General features: G+C 36.2%; 1 protein-coding gene across 2 annotated transcripts in view; it reads right to left on the reverse strand.

The window, feature by feature from the left end:
- Positions 1 to 12,204, reverse strand: part of LOC129229792 (uncharacterized) — a 116,759-nt gene extending 104,555 nt beyond the window's left edge. For both annotated transcript variants that reach the window (XM_054864168.1, XM_054864166.1), the window contains exon 1: positions 12,042 to 12,204. In XM_054864168.1, the coding sequence (XP_054720143.1) occupies positions 12,042 to 12,098 (57 nt within the window). In that variant the 5' untranslated portion in view covers positions 12,099 to 12,204. The remainder of the gene's footprint in view (positions 1 to 12,041) is intronic.
- Positions 12,205 to 23,170: the final 10,966 nt, after the last annotated feature.

Genomic DNA, 23,170 nt, shown 5'->3' on the forward strand with positions numbered 1-23,170 from the left:
TTCTTGTTGTTTCAAATTATCACCTTTGAGACCGCGTAATTAAAAAAGTTGATTAGTTGCTATGGGTTTCTAACCTGAACCTTAAACTACACCACTAGGACTATAACTACAGCTGTGTCCCAAAGTTGTTGACCCGTCGCGATCAAAGTTATTGATCTCTAAGCTTGGCTGTTTTGTAAAAAATCATCGACTTTGAGACCGTGTAACTACTAAAGCCAAGAGAAACGAAAGCTATTTTATATTTTTCTTAGTATTATACTGTGATGAGTAGTTAATCATATACTTATTTCGGAGGGTTACTCACGGCTTAAGCAGACATCCGGGCCCGAACAAGGCAAAAAAAGTTTTAAAAATTGAATTTTCAATTTTCTTTGCCCTCAAAGCCATGAGTGAGTCACCAAAATATTTATACTAGAATGCACCTAGTATCAAGTAGTATCCTTATTTAAAAGAATTGGCTCGGTTCACTAATTGAGTTTGCAGCAAAGCAATCATATATTTAGCTCTCTTTTCCCACGACCCTAAATTTTGACTTCCACTCGAGAGCCAAGAAGTCAAATTAGAGAGGAAAGAAGCTTCACTTTTTCTTATCATCTTTTTATGCTAGTAAAATGTGCTGAAAGTTTCAGGAAAATTGAAGGTGTCAACTGTCAGGCCCCCATTCACTTTGTCCAGTTAAAAAAAAAAGACTCTTAAATGATTCTACGAGTAATGGCAATGGATCTTGTGGCTCGCAGTCTACCAGTCACCAAGCTTATAACAAGTGGCGGAAAAATAAAATCATTAAGCTATCTTGATGGCTTAAAAACATGGCGTACTGGAAGACATTCCCCAAATTTGGAGAATCGTCAGGACAAAATTACCAAGTAATAAAAATCTTCGGGAGGTCCAAAAATAAATATTTTGGCTATCCATCCAGGCGCCTCTGACTGCTGTTTCAATGACCGGCGATCAAAACTTTTTTTTAAATTTAAAAAAGGAGAGGGGGGGTTGAATCTTCGGACTGACATCTCTAATATCTTATTAATCTACAATGACACTTGAAATGTACCATCGAAGCCTCGGACGTAACCCCGAGCCGTTATTCCCTTTTAGTACCACTACAAACTGTTTGACATCTCTGAGACTTCACTCGTTTTAAGTGCCACTGTGGATACTGAGGTTTCAGAGACGTTATTTCAATCAAGTACCATTGTAGACTGATATCTTCAGTGGTGGGGGGGGGGGGTATTCATTTCAAAAGCCATTAGAGTGCCGTCTGTGAGATGCCATTTATTTCAAGTACTATTGCAACCTGACGTCTCCTTGTCGTCATTCACTTTATGTGCCATTACAGATTATTTGAAGTCTCCAAGACGTTAGTCATTTCTTGTGCCACCACAGACTCGGAAGTTTCCGAGAAGTCATTCCTTTTAAATACTCTTGTAGACTTACATCTTCGGGACGTCAATTATTTCAAGTGTCATTGTATACTGACATCTCCGAGAAGTCATTCATTCCATGAACATCAGTACATACCTTTGACATCACCGAGACGTCATCTTATTTCATAGAGTTAAGTTTACTTCAATTGATATATGAGGAAAACTTAGAAATTGACCCAGATACGAAGAACTTTCGCTGTTGCTCTTCGCGAAACACAAACAAAGCCATTACACTTGTCATCTCTTTTTCAAGGCGATCACGGAACTCATATTTTTGCTTTTAAAAAGTCTCCCACCTGTGACAGCATCACTTGTGGAACGTGGCCACTTTGTCCTTGAGTGTCACTTGGTCAGTGGCCTATTTAGGCTCGGGAAAGTTCAGCTCGTTCTTCGAAAATCTTTGTGGTCACTTGTGATGGTCTGTTTAACAGCGAAGAGTGCTCTCGGAATTCTTGGAACGAAGAGGATTTGTGAATTTTACGACTACCGTCGTAAAACTCGGTTTTGTGGGTTTTAGAAGGTCGTTGTGCTTTGTGTGTCTTCGGTGATGAATCTCGCTGGGTCGTGGTTTGAGAAAGTTTTCCAAAAAGGATTTAATTTTTAAATTTCTTTAGAAAAACTTTCTGGATTTTGGAGGGTGGTTTGGGTTTTGCGTTTTCTAAGATTGATCTAGTTTGTTTATCGCTTCAGACATTATGCAATTGCAGAGATTTAATTTCTGAATTTCCTCAAAAAGATATTCAAGCATGTCTGATTAAACACCGAAATGAATTTTTAGTAATTATATTTAGAAATATATTTATACACTTTTTAAACCTCTTTATGTACAGTGACGTCGGGAAAACGTCAAAGAATCTGTAATGCCACATGAAATTAATGACAACTCAGGGTTTTTAGTTTTAAATGTCGCACTTGAAATGAATGACGCTTTGGGGACGTCAGTTTTCAATATAGCACTTGAAATGAATGACTTCTCGGGGTCATCAATCTGGAATGTAACACTTGAAATGTATGACGTCTCGGGAATATCGGTTTTCAATGTAGCACTTGAAGTGAATAACATCTCGGGCACATCAGTCTTCGATGTGGCACTTAAAATGTATGACGTCTCGAGGTTTTGTCAGTCAGTCTTCCATGTAGCGCTTGAAATGAATGATATCTCGGAGTCATCAGCCTTCAATGCGGCCCCTAAAATGTATGACATCTCTGAGTTTTGTCATTTTTCTATGCGGCATTAAAATGATTGACGCCTCTAGGGCATCAGTCTTCAATGTGTCACTATAAATGAATGACGTCTCGGGATTATCACTCTTCATAGTGGCACTTGAAATGAATGTCGACTCTGTACGTCATTGCGTAACAAGGAGTTTACATTATTGTAAGTTATTGTAACCGTAAGAAATTTTATTTGTGAATTAAAGTGTTAAAAACCAATTACATAAATGTACACAGTGAGAGTGAGTGTGTGAGTTGACCACTTGCGGTGCACTACTTAAGTGGTCAACTTAAACAGGTGACCAACTTATAGAGGTTGAATTATATGATTATAGATCTAATTCTGTGCCTGAAAATAGCGGTCAACGTCAACAGATGGTCAACTTACAAAGGTGGTTTATTTTACAGGTTTTACTGTATCTATATAGTCACTTCATTTTACCAAATACCGAACTTTACGTTCTATTAAGCATTGTGCGGACTATACATTAACTTACGTGCTTTTGTTCGTCGAACTAAACTTCAACGTCGACAATGAAAATACCTTATTGAGTGCTGCTTATTTATTTATTGTACAGGGTTCATACTCTATTTGGATGAAAAAATTCCATGACTTTTCCAAGACTTTTTCATGATTCCAGTGAAAATTTTCATGACCTTGTTACAAGAAGAAAATAGCACTATTTAATCTCAAACGTTAAAGAAAGAAAGAAAGAAAGAAACAAGATTCTGAAAAGTTGAACGTCATTCAAAGTACTCGCAACTTCTGCTTTCATTTCGTTCCATTCGAGAATATCCGCCATTGAAGTTTCAATTCAAACCCAGAAACAGTTACTTTCCGTAAATAATCCTCGTCATCGAAGAATTCTCAACCTTCCGCGAAATATCTTTCCACTTCTGAATCACTCTCGTAACGCGTCATTAAAGCAACATCTCGTGACCCAAAGCTGGAACAAAGAACGCGACTGCGCGCTTTCTCACTCCGACGGGAATATCCTCTGAGACAAATCAGTTGACAGGAGACCAATCACACTGTTTGGGGGGAAAATACGCAATGCATGTAATTCTTGTTTTTGCTGCAGACGGCTAATTTTCAAGCCACTAAATATTAGAATTGAATTTAATCGTAGGTTGTCACGAAGGTTTCTATCATTACAAGCTAAACTGGTATGTAACAAATTTGTATACATCTCTGTAAATAAATTAGTACATTTACAGAGTATAAAAAGCGAATTTTTAATTCGCAGTTTTGGAGTTTTGCTACGCCACCTTGCGGTGGTTTAAGAATTTAGACAAAGTGGTAAAACCATTGAGAAGGAATAGATGGAGAGAGTGCAACCCTACTATCCTGATTCGGCAACTGTACCATGTGACTTGGGGAGCAATTTCGAGTTGACCGTAACCGCTGAAGAAGTTTTCATTAGCTGAAGCTAACCGCTGAAGAAGTTTTCATTAGCTGAAGCCATGCATGAAAACAACCTTTAACTGTAGAAGGGAAAAAATAGATTTATAGTAATAGTGCAGTATTCTACCATTGCAAACTGTGAGGAAAAAGCCACACCAGGAGGTCCAGTAACTTTTCCCTAGCATGTACGAATGTTTTTTACTTCTAAATAAAGAAAAAATAACATTTATATGCATTCAACGAGTACATATTCCACAGTTGTGTATATTTTTTAAATTTTTGTACTTATTTTACCTATAAAAGTTATAAAACATTGTATATCATAAGTGCGAATAACATTTTAGTTCCATAAAAACACTTTTTACTTAACTTGTAATTATTTTAACGGCTCTTAAGCATTTTGTGTACATTTGCTTTGTTGGCGAGAATCTTCTTGCCAAGCTCCTGTGAACAGCAGATGCGCAAGAATAAAGATTTGCTATTTTTATGCTTCAATTTAAATACTAGTATGCCTGCGTATGAAATCATTTCAAAACATTGATTACAATACATATGAATCCATAAATTTTCAGTCAATAACACAACACTTTAAACTATTTGTACATGCCCGTCATTTCAAAGAATAAACATCAAAATACATGAAAAATGCAATTACATTATATTTTAAAATCCGATAAGAAGTGGGAAGAGGGAGTTTGAATGATTGGCCTGTATTTGTATCCGTTATTTATTTATTTATTTATTTATTATGCGGAAAGGAGTTGGAGCCAGAGTTGCTCTGTTTGGAGCCCCGATTTCTTAATAAGCGCCGTCGCGTCGTCTGAAAAATATTTAATGTCCAAATAGCAATTGCGTGTCAAAACGCGACAACTTCCCAGCCAAACAAGTCACCTGACCTGGGAAACATTGAGTTCCATTCTTATTTCACTGAGACTTTTGCTATGGCTCCCTCCATTAGTATTCCTTCTCAATGGGTAAAACACTACAATTTGGCCCGGACAAGACAGAGTTCTAATTGGGCAGATGTTAATGCGCGGGTCATTGTTTTACCCCTTTTAGCCGCCATTGGTCAGAGATAGCAGCATTTTATAATATAATATTTTTTTCTGAAAGAGCGTGGTCGAAAACATGGGGTGAGTTCCCTTTTTTCTTAATTTTTGTCTTATACTGTCTCTCAAAAGTAATCATAAAAGATGTTCAGTCACTGTTTTCATTTTCGCTGCTGACCTCACAAGCGAACAAGTTGCTAGAATTACAAACAGAGCAAAATTTCAGGACATTGCCAAGCTTCGCCAAGTGTGTAATTTATTTAACTAACATTTCTCGTTCTGCTAACAATTGCTCGCAGTGAAAAATTCACCAAAAGGCGATATCTTGCCAGAAAAGACAACTACCCGCTCCAATGGCTGTCTTCACTTGTGACGTCACACGAAACATTTTGTTTTTTAAAATCTGGCATTTAAAAAAAAGGAAAAAAAAAGCAATTAAAACTTAAATGTTGGAAAAATAAAGTATTTTCTGGCTCCATGTTTTTTCTTTTTTTGCTTATTCTATCGATTTCAGTGACTAAAAGTTATACTTTTGACTGAAGAAAAGACCCACCATTAGAGAAATATTAAAAATCTAGCTCCCATTCGAAGAAAAAAAGATCTTGAAGCAAACACGCTCTACAACAAAATTAAAAAAAAAAAAAAAAAAAAACCCGCTGTGAAGAGCACCCTCTTCTGGGCTCCAAACTAACTCATGACAAATTTCACAGCTATTAGGGTACAGTAAAACGGCCAGTTTATAAGTTTGAAAACGTGTTTTAAAATTCGTGATCTGTAGTAACATTTTACTCGATCAGTTGTTCTAATTAAGTAAGAAAATTGGAACAAGCTCAATTTGATGCAGGAAAAAAAGTTCTTTCGAATGACATACAATGTCACAGGGTGTAAGAAATCTTTCGTCCTTTTAATGGGCAATATATGCGAAGTTTTAGCTTTATAAATTAATTGCAAAAAAAAAAAAAAAAAAACTAATTCGAAATTTGAAACAAATAAAAAACACTCCAAGGTGCATACCCCAGGTACTCGAAGTATTTTTGTACCAAATTTCAAGGCTGTAGGTGTTATGGAGAGAGTCTCTTGGATGTGGGACAGCCACATACAAATTTGCGCCATTTTTTGACGATGAGTTTTTTCTTTTTTCTACAGAGAAAATAATGAAACACCATGGCGGATCCAGAAATTTTTCAAGGGAGGGGCGATTGATTTTTATTACTTACTTTTTACTATGTATACTGATTTAAAAATATTGATCACAAGGGTTTCGGATTTACATCCCGAAACAGTTCCGGGATAGGGTCCCAAACCCGGAACTGCCTTCTCCCAACATCAATGAAGCTCGTCCGAATTTGCGTTTTTTGAACTTCATTTTCGAAAAATTACAGGTGGCGAAGACCCTCAAGGGAGGGGCGATCGCCCCATCGCCCCTCCCTTGTATCCGTCCCTAAACCATGCAACAAACCAACAAATGATAGCTTAACATTTAAGTGTTGCCAAAAAACGTATTTAATACAGTCAAATTGAAATAAAGTATAACTTAATATGATAAATGTTGCAGATGATAAATATAGGTTGCTTTACTACACATTTGTATTTTAATAGTAGCATTTGAATAAGTATTACGTATTTCAATTATGTAAGTGTTATGAATTTGTATTTTTTTAAGTGTTATGAAGCGTCAGTCAATAAAATTAAAAAAATTGAGATTCTTTACTGAAAGTGCAGTACCTTCTGGGGCTGATATCAGCTTTAAGCAGCCGATGACCGACCACTCATAGAACACTTCAGTAAGCTCAGTGTCACTATTTCAGAAATGATTCTCTGATCGAGAAACTTTCCTTTCTCGAAAGAAAGTAAAGCGGGATTGATTGACTGGAGAGTTCACGTTTTTCTTGGGACGATTTTATGCTCTAGTTAGCAGGATTTCTATCTTTTAACTGTGGGAGAATCCAAACGTGAAAGAGCATTTATTGTGGAATTATTTCGTCATTATATTAAATCATAGTTAACCAGATGAAGAACCTGAAAGATATGTCCTTTAAGCAGAAAAAACCTATCATAAATTTATTTCATTTTAAAGCATGTTTTGGGGAAAATATGAGATTCTAATTGATATGATCCACATATTATTTTCCTTGACATTATTTTTCGAACTGTTTTCAACTATTTCTTTTCCTTAACTCATGTTTTTATACGGCTATGTGAGCAACAAATTTTGTGGCATATTCTTGTTGTTAAGAATGTAATTTGGAAACAAAATTCCAATTTTCATCAAAAAGGTAAACTAACTCAGTTTTGCAAATTAAAATTCGGCACTAAGTACGGTCACTTGTAGTGATTTTTGACATGTTGAAAATGACACTGAAAAAAGTTTTTTTTTTTTTTTTTTTAAGTTTTGTGACCTTATATTTAAGAAAGGGAGTGTAGTAACTGATTTACAACTGTTTTACTTGTCATGCGGAAGGTTTCTAAAACATTTCTTTATGAATTTCAGCTTCCCAGCTATTTCAAAGAAGTTCTGCTTCTGCACTTTATTTCAATTTTACATTAACTATTTACACATATTTAAAAAATTTCGGTTTTTTGCACATGAAAATAGGTACTAAAGACTATAGGGCTCCCACACTTCATTTCTTGGAAATTAAGCACCGCTTTTATTGTGTAAACAGAAAGGTTCACAATAACCACAAAAACGGGAAAGAGAACCCCCTCCCCCCCCCCCAAAAAAAAAAAATCGACGAAGACAAGACCGTGTTCGAACTTTCGAATCAACACTTCAGTCCAAGGGGTGGTTCATTAATCAAGTCATCCATTTTCTTCTTCTTACTTATCTCTCTGTTCTGAATCAGATCCGATTCACGAGGTTGTTCGCCTTAATCAAATTCAAGACAGAAGTAGATCTCTTCAGTAGATCCTCGCGTACCAAACCAACACAAAAAATCAGATGTTGTGCAGTGGCCTCTTCAGTATGACATTTGGTACAAACTGGGAAAGTCCTATTACCATGGGAAAATCTGAGGGTTTTTAGATGACCTACCCTTTTTTAAAATAACATTTGACCTCCTCCCGCCTGCGCACCCTCCCCCCTTTGTCACATGTCACGCTGTTTTTCATAAGCATATTGTTGCAAAAAATTAGTGACACTTATTGTTACCCTCTCCTGCCCTTTGTCATAAAAAAACAGGGTGTGTCATAAAGAAACAGGATAGAAGTGAAATTTTTATGCTACATGAAAACATTTTAATCATTCATCAATCACTGTTGAAAAATATATTGTGTTTCTCATTCATTCATTTACATATAAAATTATATTCATATGTGTCACTGTGCAGCATTATCTTCTTTCTTAAGAAGAGAAATTATCGTTTCCGTACACACACAAATATCAACATTGCCGCACAGCGGAATCTGACTGAAAATCACAGCGGCTCAATCGGCAGAGTACTAAGCTTCGAACTCATTGGACCCCGGATCGAGTTCCGGCCAAGACGTGTCAGGCATTTTCACGACAAAATTGTATATTTTAAGGGGGGAAAATTAATAATAAACAACAAGAACACCGAACAATTCTCGAAATGTGCTGATTATACTCACATATTTCAGCGGATGCTCTTGGGATAACCAACAGCTGTGCTGAACGCAGTACACGTAAGAACGGACAATGAGGAAGAAAGACAGCGAGAAGAGCGCATGTGCGACTTTTCCTCACTCAAAACAACTATGTCATTTCCGTCACAACGAAGTTTCCCGATTGGAACTTAAAAGCCCTCGCATAAAAAGTTTCACTTGTCTCAATTTTACGCCCCCCCCCCCCCCACCTCGAAACGTAACATTATTTGTGGACGGCCTCAAACGAAAAACCTGCTTGTGATACTGCAGCTAAAGAACATCAATCTTACTCAATGTTCAATGTATTAATGTACCGCAACGGTCAGCAACCTAAATTACTTGCTGATCTGATTTTCTAATTTCAGCGAACACTAAGATCGACTTGGGAGGGGGAGGGGGAGGGGAGGGTGCATGCACGATTAAGACTTGCATGATTGTCATATGTTGCATAAATGGTTGCAATGAGACTGTACCGGCCCACCTAAAAATATACTTGCCAGACGTCCCGGTGTGACCGGGACTGTCCGGTTTTCAGTCTAAATCCCGGTGACCTGGCAGGTTTACTCCACGTCCCAATCTACCAGTGTTAAAGCAGCATACGTCCTATCCTTTGCATGCACCAGACAAATGTTTTCCTATCTCCTGTAAAGTAGCGATTATGAGACTTACGTTAGTCTGGCTCTGAGGTACAGATTTGTAACATTGACCTGTAAAATTAATATTGTTCTTGCCTGCAAAGTTTTTTGCAACAAAATTAAAATCATAAAAGACTTTCTAAAAAGGTCCTAGCCAATGCAAAGAATATGTAAATACAGTTCAAATTTTAATTCCTCATTCAAAGTTATTCTTCTCACTAAAATAACTTTAAAATATTACCATGCAGGAAATAATATATTTATCAATGTATCTCTGCTAGCGTCATGTGTTATTTATTACACCTGGTTTAGGCTCATAATTAGTAACCATTTATTCATAGCATCCAGAATGAACTACCCTCTAAAACACTCGAAAAAGCGAGCAAGTGGTATACCCTTTTGAATATTCTCTACGCTGCCTGGAGGGGGGGGGGGAGTATTCCGGGTCCCGGTTGAACGTTTTAGAAACTTGGCAAACCTACTTAAAACTGTGTTATCAAAACAGGCATTTTAAAACTCTTATCAAAACAGGCTTTGCTGTTAATTGAATAACTGCTCTGAATTGCTAAAATAATGTTCTGTGTGTGAACAGTAGAAATTCCAGACTGAAACATATCATTAATTTTGAACTTGACAGAATACTGATAAGAACTTTTTTTTTTTTTGTGACGGAAGTGACGTAGTTTTTTTTTTTTTTTTTTTAGTTGTTGCCAAAAAGAATGAAAAATGATAATGATTATAAAGATAAAAAAATAGACTATATATATAATGCCTATGGATAAAAAAACACTTAACCGTTTTTCAATTGCTGCCAAAAACAATGAAAAAAAAGTTAGTTTTGTTAATACATTTTACAAACTAATTTCAAGGCTTAACTTAAGCATGCATATATTTGTGGATTTTTGGCATTTTAAATAATGCGGGCTTTCAAAGATTTCTTTGATTCAGTTCAAGTCATCAGTTTAAAAGCGTAGTCCCCATTGCTTAAGTTCAGCCTTGAAATTAGTTAACTTTTATAAACAAAATAAACTTTATGATTACTACTGCTTTTAATTATTTTTGGCAACAACTAAAAAGCAGATTTCGAGTACTTTTTAGTTTTCTCGTTGTTTATGAAACTTTTTTTTCTTTTCTTTTCTTTTCTTTCTTTCTTTTTTTTTTTTTTTTTTTTTTTGTGAATGCCTAAGCCATACGCAGAAAGAAAAAGAACGTAAGGTGAGAGAAAACGTGCAGGTGAAGTGCCAGTTCAGACAGTAAAAGGGAAAATATGAAAGTTTCACCTCTCTATCGTGTGTCTTTACGACACAATTTTTTTTCTCCAAACTCTCATTTAAAGCACCGTTAACTAATTTCAATTAACTAATAAAGAACATATAGTTAATGAGACGCTTGACTTTAAATATCATTGGCGGTTACATTTTCACCCATGATGGATGCAGGTAAACCATATTGTCACGAATTTTTCTAGAATAAAAACAAAAAGAATTTTTTGTTTTTACACGTTCGGCACGTCGGTCCACTTTGCTACTTTTCTTTCGTTTCTCTTTTTTTTTTTCAATCTCATCAATAATTAAATGAGCAGTTTGATTTTTCACAATAAGTTTCATAAAATTATTACTACATGATGTTTTTAACATATTACTATAATTTTTAAGGCAATTTGACGTCACACAAGCTAAAAAATGCAATGTGCATTGAATAAGACATGAATATAGGAGGTTTTATTATGCATTGTGCTATTAGTAACGCGATAGTTGTTTGTGTTTTGATCTTCAATAGCATAAATGTGTAGTTAAAAAAATTGCTTGATAAAATAATACTTTACCTTCAGTTTCGAACGTTTTCGAATTCAACAGCATTTTGAAAAGTAGAATTGTATAGCGATTGAACATTTACTGTCAGGTTTTTTAAAAAAAGCTAAAATAATTAACAGAATTGATAGAAATGCATGGAAGACCTAGTGCCAGCAATGCGAATAGCAGTCTCTGGCAACAAAATTGTGTTGTTTACTTACCAAAAAAAAAAAAAAACATTTACAAAAACTCAGGTAGATTAAAAGAGTTTTGGGTAATGGGATTGTTTTCTCCAGTCAAAAGTACAACTTTTAGTCACTGAAATTGATAGGATAAGCTAAAAGAAAAATGCATGCAGTCAGAAAAACCTTTCATTTTCCCAACGTTTAATTTTGAATTAATTTTTTTTAATGTCCAATTTTTCAAACAAGGTGTATTTTTTATGACGTCACAAGTGATGAACTTTGGCGCGTAATCCACTGGCTCATTGAAATGCTGACGATATCTGTCTACCGCGTTTCCACGATATGATAATCAAGAAGCGAATTAAATATTGCGCTCTACGCTTGCTGTCAACCATATCGTTGCCAGTACGTGTGAGTATGCGAATTAAATATTGCGCTCTGTGCTAATGGCATCAGTGAATGGCATTTCATCACTTCTGATGTCATGTGCAGAAGCATAAAAATGAATTTGAATCTGGGCAACGATTAAATTTTTTTTCTTTTTTTAAATATTAAACTTCGTCACTTTATTTTAAAAATGGTCAGATCCTATGTTCCTAAGCATGCTCTTCCAGAAAAAATACTTTTAAAATTTCAGAAACGGCATCATTAGGTTTTTCTCAACTTTAGAAAAAAAATTTGCTAGAAAAGGATTAATAATTCAAGAAAAATTCGAAATTATAAACTCACCATACTAGAATCCCAACTGCAGAAACAAACTTGCACGAGATTTCCATACATTTGCATTACACATCCATAGGTGAAAACAAAACAAACTCGCGAACATCGAACGCAGTCGCGCACAACTCACTCCTCGGCTCTCCTACGGACCGAATGCTCGGTTCGCACCAGCAGACGATCCTTTCCTCTCATCATCAGCACAGAAAACCTCTCCGCTCCACTTCCTCGCCCAAAGCGGAAGCGTCAGAATTACTCAGGACGTAGCGGGTTTTTTTCCATGACATGAGACCGGAAGTACGGTGCGCATGTGATTCTCTTTCCCTTTTGTTCTCTTTCTGTTTTTTTTTCTTCTTTTTTTGGAATGTTTGTGTGTGTTTTTTGCACAGGTTCATCACAGAATCAGAAGATTTGTCTCTCAACAAGTTGACAGAAAAATTATTTCTTTTACGCATGCGTTACGGTAGCTTGGTTCCAATGCTGTAAACAGCGCAGAACAACAGATACAATGTTTTGTGCAGCATCATGAACATGAAAGCTCATTAAGATTCCTCGTATAATGAAAACCAAGGGCGTATTTAAGAGAGGGGCCAAAAAAGGCCTGACTCCTCCCAAAAATTTGAAAAAAAAAAAAAAAAAAGAAAGAAAATGAATTTGGATATCTTGAACTCAAATTATGTTTTTCGCAATCACGAGTGTGTGTATGTATGTGTTTGTGCCCAGGCATGAGTGTGTGTTTATGTGTGTGTAGGTGTGAGTATGTATGCGTATGCGTGTAGGTGTATGTGTGTAGGTGTGTGTGTATGTGTGTGTAGGTGTATGTGTATGTGTGTGTATGTGTGTAGGTGTGTGTATGTATGCGTGTGTGTGTGTAGGACATGGACGCAACCTGGAGACGGTTTTCGCTAGAGGAGCAGCTTCGTGAGGCCGGTCGACGGTGGTGCTGCGGAGGGAGGCGGTGGGAAAATAAAATCATAGGAATTCAAAACAGTCAAATGAGAACAATAAGCAATGTGATTGCTCAAAAAAAAAAAATAAATAAATAATGATAGTGATAAATAATAATAGTAATGCGTTTGACTTACAGTTTAACATTTTATAGCAACAGCCCAGCAAACGAACGAACGAACCCAGTCAATCCCTCAAGTCAGCGTTTCTTATTTTCTTTAATTAGTGAAATCCTTTTAAATACTCACTTTTTTCGTGGAATCTTTAGTTTTTTTGTCAATAGTTTGCTGTGGCGTAGCCTAAGTTCTGTTTGAGAGGGAGCCCAGGTTCTTATCTCAAAGAGACTATCGCATTGACTATTTGCCGTTAAATTGATAATTAAATAGACTTCATCATAGACCTGGGCAATTATTGCTGACTGCCTATTAGGTTTGGTGGGCGATACACCCTTAAAGCTAAATTTTTTCTTCAAAAATTGGGCAGTTGAATTTTTACGTCATTATTAATGAATTGACCTGTTTCCAAAAGTTCGAGAAACGGACTCAAAAAGCGGGACCACCCTGGTTTTTCTCACGGAAACTTACCAAATTTGGCGACTTTTTTTGTGAAATTTTTGCATATTCACAATTTTGATAACGGGGATACGAGGGCAAACAATTTACGCACCCAAAAACATGTTTTACTGTGCTTTATTTTGATTGCAGTTTATTTAGATTTTTCAAAATTTTCCACTGTTGTATGGTTTTGTGCTGAATAGTATCTTTAAGACAGATAAATTACAATTTGGGAGCAGCGGGCGACGAACAATAGACTAACGGACCCATCAGAAATTAACAATGGGCCGGCTTTCAAAGAATCATTTGAAACTTCGATCTTTGGCATCAGACAGTTTTCTAAAATAATCGATCGAATTCCTGCGTACGATGGACGATTAGAGGATATAAAACACAGGGGCGCACCCCCCTAAACATCGTAAAGACCCCCTTCCCCCCAAAAGCAAGAGCTCCCCTAAATGAGAGAAAATAAGCCTCAACCCCCTCCCTAAAATTGTCAATGACGCACCCCTGTAACACAGGTAAATATGTGAGGAGTCAGATGTGGAGTTTGAACTCCATTCTGTACCCAAAGCTCTTGCAATATGGAACTCGTTGTTCTGTAGCCTTACCCTTTGCTAGCGAAAAATTTCACTTACGATACGTGAAATACACCGCCAGCTCAGTCATTTCCAGCCGAGGACTGCAGTTTCGTGCTTATTAGCACTCATCAGCCCGGCATAGGAAAGTGACTGAGCTGGAGATGGAAAACCTCTTAAGGAAGCCAAGAGTGCGAAACAAACTGGTAGCTATTTCTGCTTTAGCCCTGGCTAATGGGCGGTAATTTACTGAATATACCTTGCCTCGCGTTCAATCTTCGAGTTGAACCAAACCATTGCTTCGGTCAATCGTCTTTTCTGCTAATTCTATATTAGCTACTAGTTTGTTTCGCACTCTTGGCTTTCTTAAGAGGTTTTCCATCTCCAGCTCAGTCACTTTCCTATGCCGGGCTGATGAGTGCTAATAAGCACGAAACTGCAGTCCTCGGCTGGAAATGACTGAGCTGGCGGTGTATTTCATGTATTTCTGCTTTAGCCCAGGCTAATGGGCGGTAATTTACTGAATATTCACTTACAATGTTTTTGAGCGAAACATGTTGTTGTTGTTGTTTTTTTTTTTTTTTTTTTTTTTTTTTTTTTTTTTTTTTTTTAACGAAATAGCGTAGTATTGTGCAATGTAGTTCCAGCTCTTAATACTAATGACGTTACACAATCATTCTTCCGTGTATTCTTTTATGAAACAACTGACCTTGAAATATTGTCAATGTCATCGCAACTCAAAGAAAGAAAGAGAAAGAGAGATGCATTTAGATTTCACTCAAGCGTATAAAATTAAGATTTTTTGTTTTCGTTTTGCGGATAATCGAAAAGCGCTCATCATTTTCATTCTTGAAAATGAACAACGCTTTTTGTTCCTAAGGGAGCATTAATATCACGCGAACATCGTAAAATAGAATAAAAAGAAGATCTCTATATCTCACAGAATTAAATGTGAGTTAGAAAAGGAGAAGGGGCGCCCGTCCCCTTCCCTAAGTTCAATGACTCCCAGATTCCCCCCCCCCCCCTTAAAAAATTTTCTCATCCCTTTTGCCCTTTTTTTTTCATTCATTTTTAAAAAAATATTTTTAATCATTATTTATTTATTTATTTTAAATTATTATTATTATTATTATTATTTTTAGAAAAGTTCCGTGATACACCAATAACATACACACACACACACACACACACAAACACACATGCACAGGGCCCGATTAAGATATCAGGGGACCCTAGGCCATATGCTTTTTCGGGACCCCTGTGTTGTCAACCCTTACAATTTTAGCCATTGGCGAAAACAGTTTTAGCTATTGGTTAAAAAAAAAAATTGGCCATTTGGGGACCCTAGGTCAAGGCCTAGTTGACCTATTCAGTAATCAGGCCCTGCACATGCACACAAAATAATTAAATGAATAAAATGAAATTGAAATAAAATGAAATAAAACAAAACAAATTGTTCAAACTAAAAACAAATCAACAAATAAATTTTTAAAATAAATTAAAAAAATTAAAAAATCCCCTTAAAAATCTTGATGGCGCCAACTTGCGCCATAATCCCCCCCCCCCCCTATGCACCCCTGGAAAAGTAGCATAGTTTGATTTAAACTCTGACAGGTGGAGTATCACACGATTCCACTTTTTTTTTATTTATTTAAATGGGGGTGGAGAAAGCCAGTTTGCTTCACCTAAACGTACAGTAATGGCTGTTAGCTTTATGCCTGTGTGAAAAAAAAAAACTCTTCTTCACAAGAATAAATGAACGCTCTCAAATTCAGACAGTTTTTTTTTATTCAAATTCTTACCATTGAAACACGATAATGATTGTGCAGAGAAGTTCGTACTTTGGTGTCCCTACTCCCCTCTTTCATTTTCAATATTATGTTAGTTTTGGTTTCACGTTTGTTTTACACATTTTGTTACCTTTAAGTCTTAAGAGTCATAAACATCGGTGCGGACACTAATCCATGTCGTAACACAGCTGAATTCTGTGCCATGTTTCGCAGATGTTTTACGGCGGTACTCTAGAACAGGGGTCCCCAACCCTATACGCTGGCACCACAGCGCCTGTCGATAGTTTTACATATGCCCACCACTGTGCGATCACGATTTCAAAACAATGTTCAATTTTCAATGAAATGTTATGTAAAAGTTATAAATTTTATTGATTAATCACACAAAGGTAAAAAAGCGGTTGCAGAACAGATAAAAGCATAAAGCGAAAGGCAAACATATCTGTCTTTCATCACCAACGTAATATCGGCGTACAAAAAGCAAAATGAGTCGATTCTTTTTTATGCTTGAATTCAAAAGACATTTTTTGCAAAATGTGCTTTTCCCCCTTCGATGCTTTTAAATATTTCCTTATTTTTACCTCGAATGTGTGGTTTCAATTAAAACACCATAGATGGGAATGTATAATTTTACTTCTATATGGGAAGAGAAAAGTTAGCATTTCTTTTTGGACCCGATAGCTCATTTGAGGGATTTTTCCAGCAAACATGTGGTCATGTATGTAACAGATAGGAAATGGAGAGATATAAATTAGTGCTATTTAGAATGACGTTGTCTTCAAAATATTTGAAAGAAACAAATTTGTATTATTTAAAGAAGAGAAAACGCAGCGCACAAAATGAATTCGTATTTAAGGCCAATGTACTAGTGTGAATCAGTTTCGAAAATGTGAAAAAAAAATCAATGTACAAATCTCAATTTACAGATAAGCACAGTTGACAATTGTTTGTGAACAGTAATATTATCATAATTTTGCATTAATCTTGCTTTAATCATAATTTTCAGCATTATCATAATTTTATAACTACGAAGCAATCTAAAAATCACATTAAGTTTGAAATTTATACCAAGTTTTTATGTTTTATGTTTTTAAGTTTTATAATTTGTAGATTTTGTATGCATCATTTTGTAATTAAAATTTCTGCATAAGATTATTAAAATATAATGATAAGTGTTTGTTCATTTTTTTAGAATTATATATTTTGTACAGTCTACTATTAATTATGTCTGACTATTAATAACTCTGTGAAAAAAAATAATGGTGCCCAACGTCCGATTGGTACTCTAGAATGTGCTCTTAGGTATCGAAAGTTTGAGAACACCAGAACATCCCCCGATTCTCCGGACAGGAAAGGTCTTGTTTAGGTAATTGCGCACGTGAACAGAGAAGTGCGCTGGTGCTCCTTCTGGGGCACCATAAGGTCTTCGGTGCCACTTTCTCTACAATTTCCTTCAAAATAAAAAAAAAAAAAAGAAGAAGAAAAGAAAAAAAAAGGAAGAAAGGAGGAGTTAATTGCGCACTTTCTAGCCACTCTGTACAACGGTTTTTCCCGCATACTTTCTCCCTTTTGCACTGAAGTAGGTAAACTGTAAACTCTGAAAAATGATTATTGGTTTCGCAGCATTGTTGTGCTAAACAGCGTTGGATTTGTCGATCAAAAACTTCTTTTTTACGTTGTAATGAGAAGTTCTAAAAGGGCTTTTTTAATATTTTTCTAAAAAATATTTTAATCCGCTCGCAGATCCAATTTCATTTTTTTTCGCTTATGCTCATGACATCACAAGTGATGAAAGGCCATTCACTGATGCCATTAGCTCAGAGCATAATATTTTAGCATTAGATAAAGATAATATATTGGCATCGGAAAGATAAAAATATTATAGCGCAATGATAGTAATGAATTTCATGTTTGCTTCAGAAAAAAGTTCACTCAAAAATTCTCATTATGATTGCTATTAATATTACTGTTTAAATGCAACCTTCTTTTTTTAACGATGCGTAAACACTCAGTTCGCCAATGGAGTAGCGCGCCAAAGTACATCACTTGTGACATCATAAAGACCATGCCTTATTTCCAAAATCGCACGAAAAATAATAATAAAAATAATTAATAAATAAAAATAAATTAATTAAAAATAACTATTGGAAAAATAAAAGTTTTTTTCTGGCTCCATGTTATTTTTTTTGCTTATTCTATCAATTTCAGTGACTAAAAGTAGTACTTTTGACAACAGAGAAGGAAAACAACCCCATTCTAATGATTTACCTCTTAGGTTGATTTCTTAATTCACCAATTCAAAATAAGTTCATTGTTTGTTATGCATAACAATAAATTATTTGCAGTTTTAAGGGTCGTATAACTCTGTTAAATGAGAGACGATACTTGTATTCTTTACTAACTATAAAACTGAAAGTCTCTCTGTCCGGATCTCTGTCTGTCAGGATCTCTGTGACGCGCATAGCGCCTAGACCGTTCGGCCGATTTTTCATCAAATTTGGGCACAAAGTTAGTTTGTAGCATGGGAATGTGCACCTCGAAGCGATTTTTCGAAAATTCGACGTAGTTCTTTTTCTATTCAATTTAAATAACAAAATTATCATAAGATGGACGAGTAAATTACGAAATTATCATAACGTGGAACCGTAACATGAGCGCAAACCAATTAACGAGAAAATTCACCATACATTGTTTGTAAATATACAGGCAAACCAAAAGACCTTTTTATGTTCTACTAGCATTCCCGTACCCGGCATTGCTCGGGTAATGGAATTAGCAGGGGTTAACGATGCTTAGTGCACCTAGTTTCGAAAATCCCCTATAATAATTACTTATTACTATAGTGCCTAGAAAGAGTAGTGTGCCGATCGACGGGGAAAAAGTAAGGTCAGATCTGAGGAAAATCCAGATGGCGCTGCGCTCGAGGAGTACGTTATGCTCCTCAATCAGACTCGTTTTAAATCAGCGATTGCATGCTGATTTCGCAGTTTAAAAGTCCCTTTTTTCGGATTGAACTTATTTCTGCGCAAAGGACAAATTCTGTAATAAGGGCTATTTGTTACATGGGTGTTCATTTATTTTTTGAAGAATATAAATTTACCTTATGCTAATTTATCTTCAATGAAAATAGTTGAATATAAGGGGCCATTCAATTAAATACGTAAGGGTCCCGAGGGGGTGGAGGGTTGGAAAAGCCTCTACGTACCTTGGGGGGGGGGGGGCAAACTCATTCTTACGTAATATTTTCCAAGTCGGTATTTCACATTAGAAATTGCGTGGTCAACAAGTGATTTGGCAGAGATTATGTTCTATTTGCGTCTGGAAGGTAAGAAACGTGATAGGATAAGATGTTTTTTTATTTGTTTTACAAAGAATGAATAGTGTAAACTATAATAAAAGAGTTGCATTGAGTATGGCATGTTTTATTTTTAATTAATATTACATCAAAACAAAAACAAAAAAAAAAAAAAAATGTCGAAAAAAACATTTAGTTCAGATTATAACTTTTCAGTAACTATTTCTTTACTCAAAAGGTTTAATTTAATAATGTGAATTTAATAACGATTACAGTGATGTAACGACTCCAGAGATTTGTTATTTTATCATTTTGAAAAACAAAATGGAATCTTACGTAAGAATAGGAGGGGGGGTGAAAAATCTTACGCACCCTTACATGGGGGGAGGGGGATCAAAAGTTGCCAAAATCATCCTTGCGTAATTAATGAATGGCCCCTAAGTGTTTCAATAACTGCGCGTCTCTTATTTCTCTACTAATAATAAAGCTGAAAGTCTCTCTGTCTGGATTTCTATTCGGATTTCTGTCTGGATCTCTGTGACGCGGGACAGCACCTAGACCGTTCGGCCGATTTTCATGAAATTTAATAAAGTTAGTCTGTAGCTCGGGGGTGTGCACCTCGAAGCGATTTTTCGAGAATTCGATTTTTTTTTATTTCAATTTTAAGAACAGTTTCCGGAGCAAAATTATCATAGGATGGACGAGTTAATTACGAAATTATCATGACGTGGAACCATAACATGGGAAGAGCGAATGAACATAGCCAATTGGCGAGAAATTCGGATTTTAAAAGGCTGAAATTCAAAAAAAAAATTTTTTTTTTTATATAACTTACGTGCTTGTTGATTCCGTTTGTCCGAAAGTCTTATGGTCGGTCGCTAACAGTTAGCAGGCGTAGCGTTGCTGGAGATTTCCAACTTATTCTCCAGACCTATAAACTGTAAAGGTGGTGCTACCATATTACCGTGCCCAAGTCGGGCTGTTTCTCATTTAGGGGCCTCATAGACTCAGGAGTCGCTCCTTTCTGCTTTAAACTCATGCTACATGAATGGGGCTTGAATCTCCCAAGTGGCATTAAAAACAACAACAAACTGCGCCCTTAGCCATCTCGATTGATAATACATTTGCCTTGAAATATACATTTTCAGTCAATTGTGTAAAATTTTGTTTTGAAAACATCCTTGTCTTTGTGTCTCCTTCAATAATGATCTTTTTATCGTCAACATTGTTTTCCACATAATTTACATTATATACAAAAAACTACAAGATTTGGAGATTTTTTAAATTTTATACAAACTCAATATTCGTTAGGCAAATTAATATGAACAATTTCATTTATAATAGATTTATACGTGGTTTATTACAGTTTCATCTGCGGAAAGATCAAGTTTTATTTTTTTCAAACAGGGAACATTTTTCTTAACTGCATAATTCCTGATGGGCCTTTTCTTTGGTAAATTTTTTAGTAAAGTATGTTGGCAGATTGGGGAAAAATAGTCGGAATTGCCTCATCTTTCAAAAAAGTTTTTCCCCGAGGGATCAAAACTTCCTCACCATTTATAATATGCTTAAAATGCGTTTCAATAAAATGTTTTCGAAATGCAGAGCACAAATTGAGCAATATTTATCAGAAACTTTATCTAACCTGGAAATTAACGAGTTCCACTTAAGTTTTTCTTCATCTGATGGAGCTTTAAAAAGCGTAAATCTTTCCTTGCATGTTTTGTACCCACTTTTGCATCCTGGTACGAAACAAGATGAAGCTTTATTTCTTCCAATGTTCAACTTTGATGCCTCCATTAAAAGCCTTAAATCCTGTTTCATGAAATATTCACGAAATAAAGGTAAAAAAAGAGAAGCGCGGAAGCTAAATTGTAACAAAATCCTACGTGTACTAATGTAAACACCGTGAAATTGAACGTGCACCTCGACTGCACTGCCATCTAGCGGTTTTCATACAATTCGTCTTCAAGAATCGCAGGGAAAAAAGCGCCGGTCGGCACACTACTCTTTCTAGGCACTATTACTTATTACCTATAACTTTTTCTAATTTGGGGAGGATCCCGGGGTCCCTGGACTCCTTACATATATGCCCTTGTCCTTAACCGATCTGTAACTGTTATTAACTATCCTTTTAAAATATTGATTATCTTTGCAAACACAGGCCATCCACATTTCATTGATATACCTACGTTTAAGCAAAAACTTCTTTGTATACAACATTTTTAGTTTTTTTTTGTTTTTTTTTTTTCTGGTGCTAAAATTATTAAGCTGCTTGATGAAACTGACTTTGGAGCAAGCTACATAACATTGGCCGTGTGAAAAAAAGTCTTCTCTTAAATCGATCCCTGCTACTTTTAATGTCACTTTAATGATTATTTAATGATGCCACTAGTAATTATATAAACCATATAAATAATGCTGTATTTTTTCCCTTTTACAACATAACTTTCAAAAACGTGAACAAGGTACAATTTTCCAACAAGTTTCGAGCATTGAAATGCATTGTTTTTTTCATTTATTTTTTTACTAAATTATTGGATTTTTTGAGGTGCATTATGTTCATATTCTGCAGGCCTGAACAAAAAGTAAGATCAGCCAGTAGCGTATACAAATATTCGTCAAGAGGAGGGGGGGCAGCTAAAATATCAAGAACTCTGACATTTAGAAAGGCACACAAGAACGATACTTTGTTTATAATTTTATATCAGACAATCATACATACTTAAAATCGATTACATATGCTGAAAGAAAAAGGTTTTAATCTGAAGGAATAACTTTAGACTGCGTTCGGAAACGATCCACCGGTTACACCGAGTGATTAGCCCGGTGTGGTTATGACGTATTTGGAATTTCTCTAGGAATTCCGGTAGAACATCTGTGTTTCTGAACGCTCGTAGTTAAAACGCGGTAGTTCTAGTTCAGCAGCAAACGACACTCCAATCAAAGCGTAACTTTCATAATAAGCAAGTCACGTGCGTTACGATCAAAACATGGAACACGACCGAATTGGCCAACACAGACTTTGTGACGTTTGTGATCTCGCTAACCGCTTCCAGACAGCGGTGCCACAGGTTGCTACCAAGTCGACCGCCAAAAAACAACCGCAGCGTTTCCGAACGCTTGCGGTTGCACCGAGGCGCGACCGATCCTTGTTTCCGAATGCACCCCTAGTTAATTATTTGAGCTTAGTTTTGAACTTCAAGGGAGGAGGGAGCGCTCCGGACCGGGGACCACCAGGCCCGGATCTACGTATCCGCATATCCCACAGGCAATGTGGGGGGGGGGGGGGACTCATTCTTAAGGGGCCCAACGGCCCAAGAAATGGATCGAAAAAACTAGCACTAAGACTTATAACGTTGAAAATGTACACTACTGGCCTCTGTGGAGGGGCCTTACAGATTTTTTTGCATGGGGGCACAAAATTTATAGATCCGGCCCTACGGGGACCACCCCTTTCCATTTTCTTACACTAGTGAGCAGGTCCGGATCTATAAATTTTGGACCCCCCTTGCAACAAAATCTGTAGGGCTAGACTAGCCAGAGACTCCCCAGAGACTAACAGTGAAAATTTTCTGAATGCTAGTTTTTTTTCTTTTCAATTTCTTTGGTTATTGGGTCCCTTGCAAGATCTGGGGGTAGCAAATCCGGGCATGCCGTTGAGATCAGCTGGGTGGTACTCTAGGTTTCGCCTATAGGGCATACACGCCGACGTATACGAACCATCGAGACTTGGAAAAAAAAAGAACAGGGTTCAGCTCTCGTTATTTTAACTTTCAAATCTCAAAACTGAAAAATTTGAGCAAATATAATACTGTCTTGCTTAAACATAGAGAGGAAAAAGCGCAAATACTTTCTCAATGTATGAAGAAGAGAAACTTTTGATGATAAAGTTTTCCTCCATTTTTACTCGAAAATGTCAGGTATAAGTTAATGCAATAAGTAATAAATGGTGCTTTGGCAACGTTAAGTTTGT

The sequence above is a fragment of the Uloborus diversus genome, chromosome 9, assembly GCF_026930045.1.
Source record: "Uloborus diversus isolate 005 chromosome 9, Udiv.v.3.1, whole genome shotgun sequence".
Taxonomy (NCBI): domain Eukaryota; kingdom Metazoa; phylum Arthropoda; class Arachnida; order Araneae; family Uloboridae; genus Uloborus; species Uloborus diversus.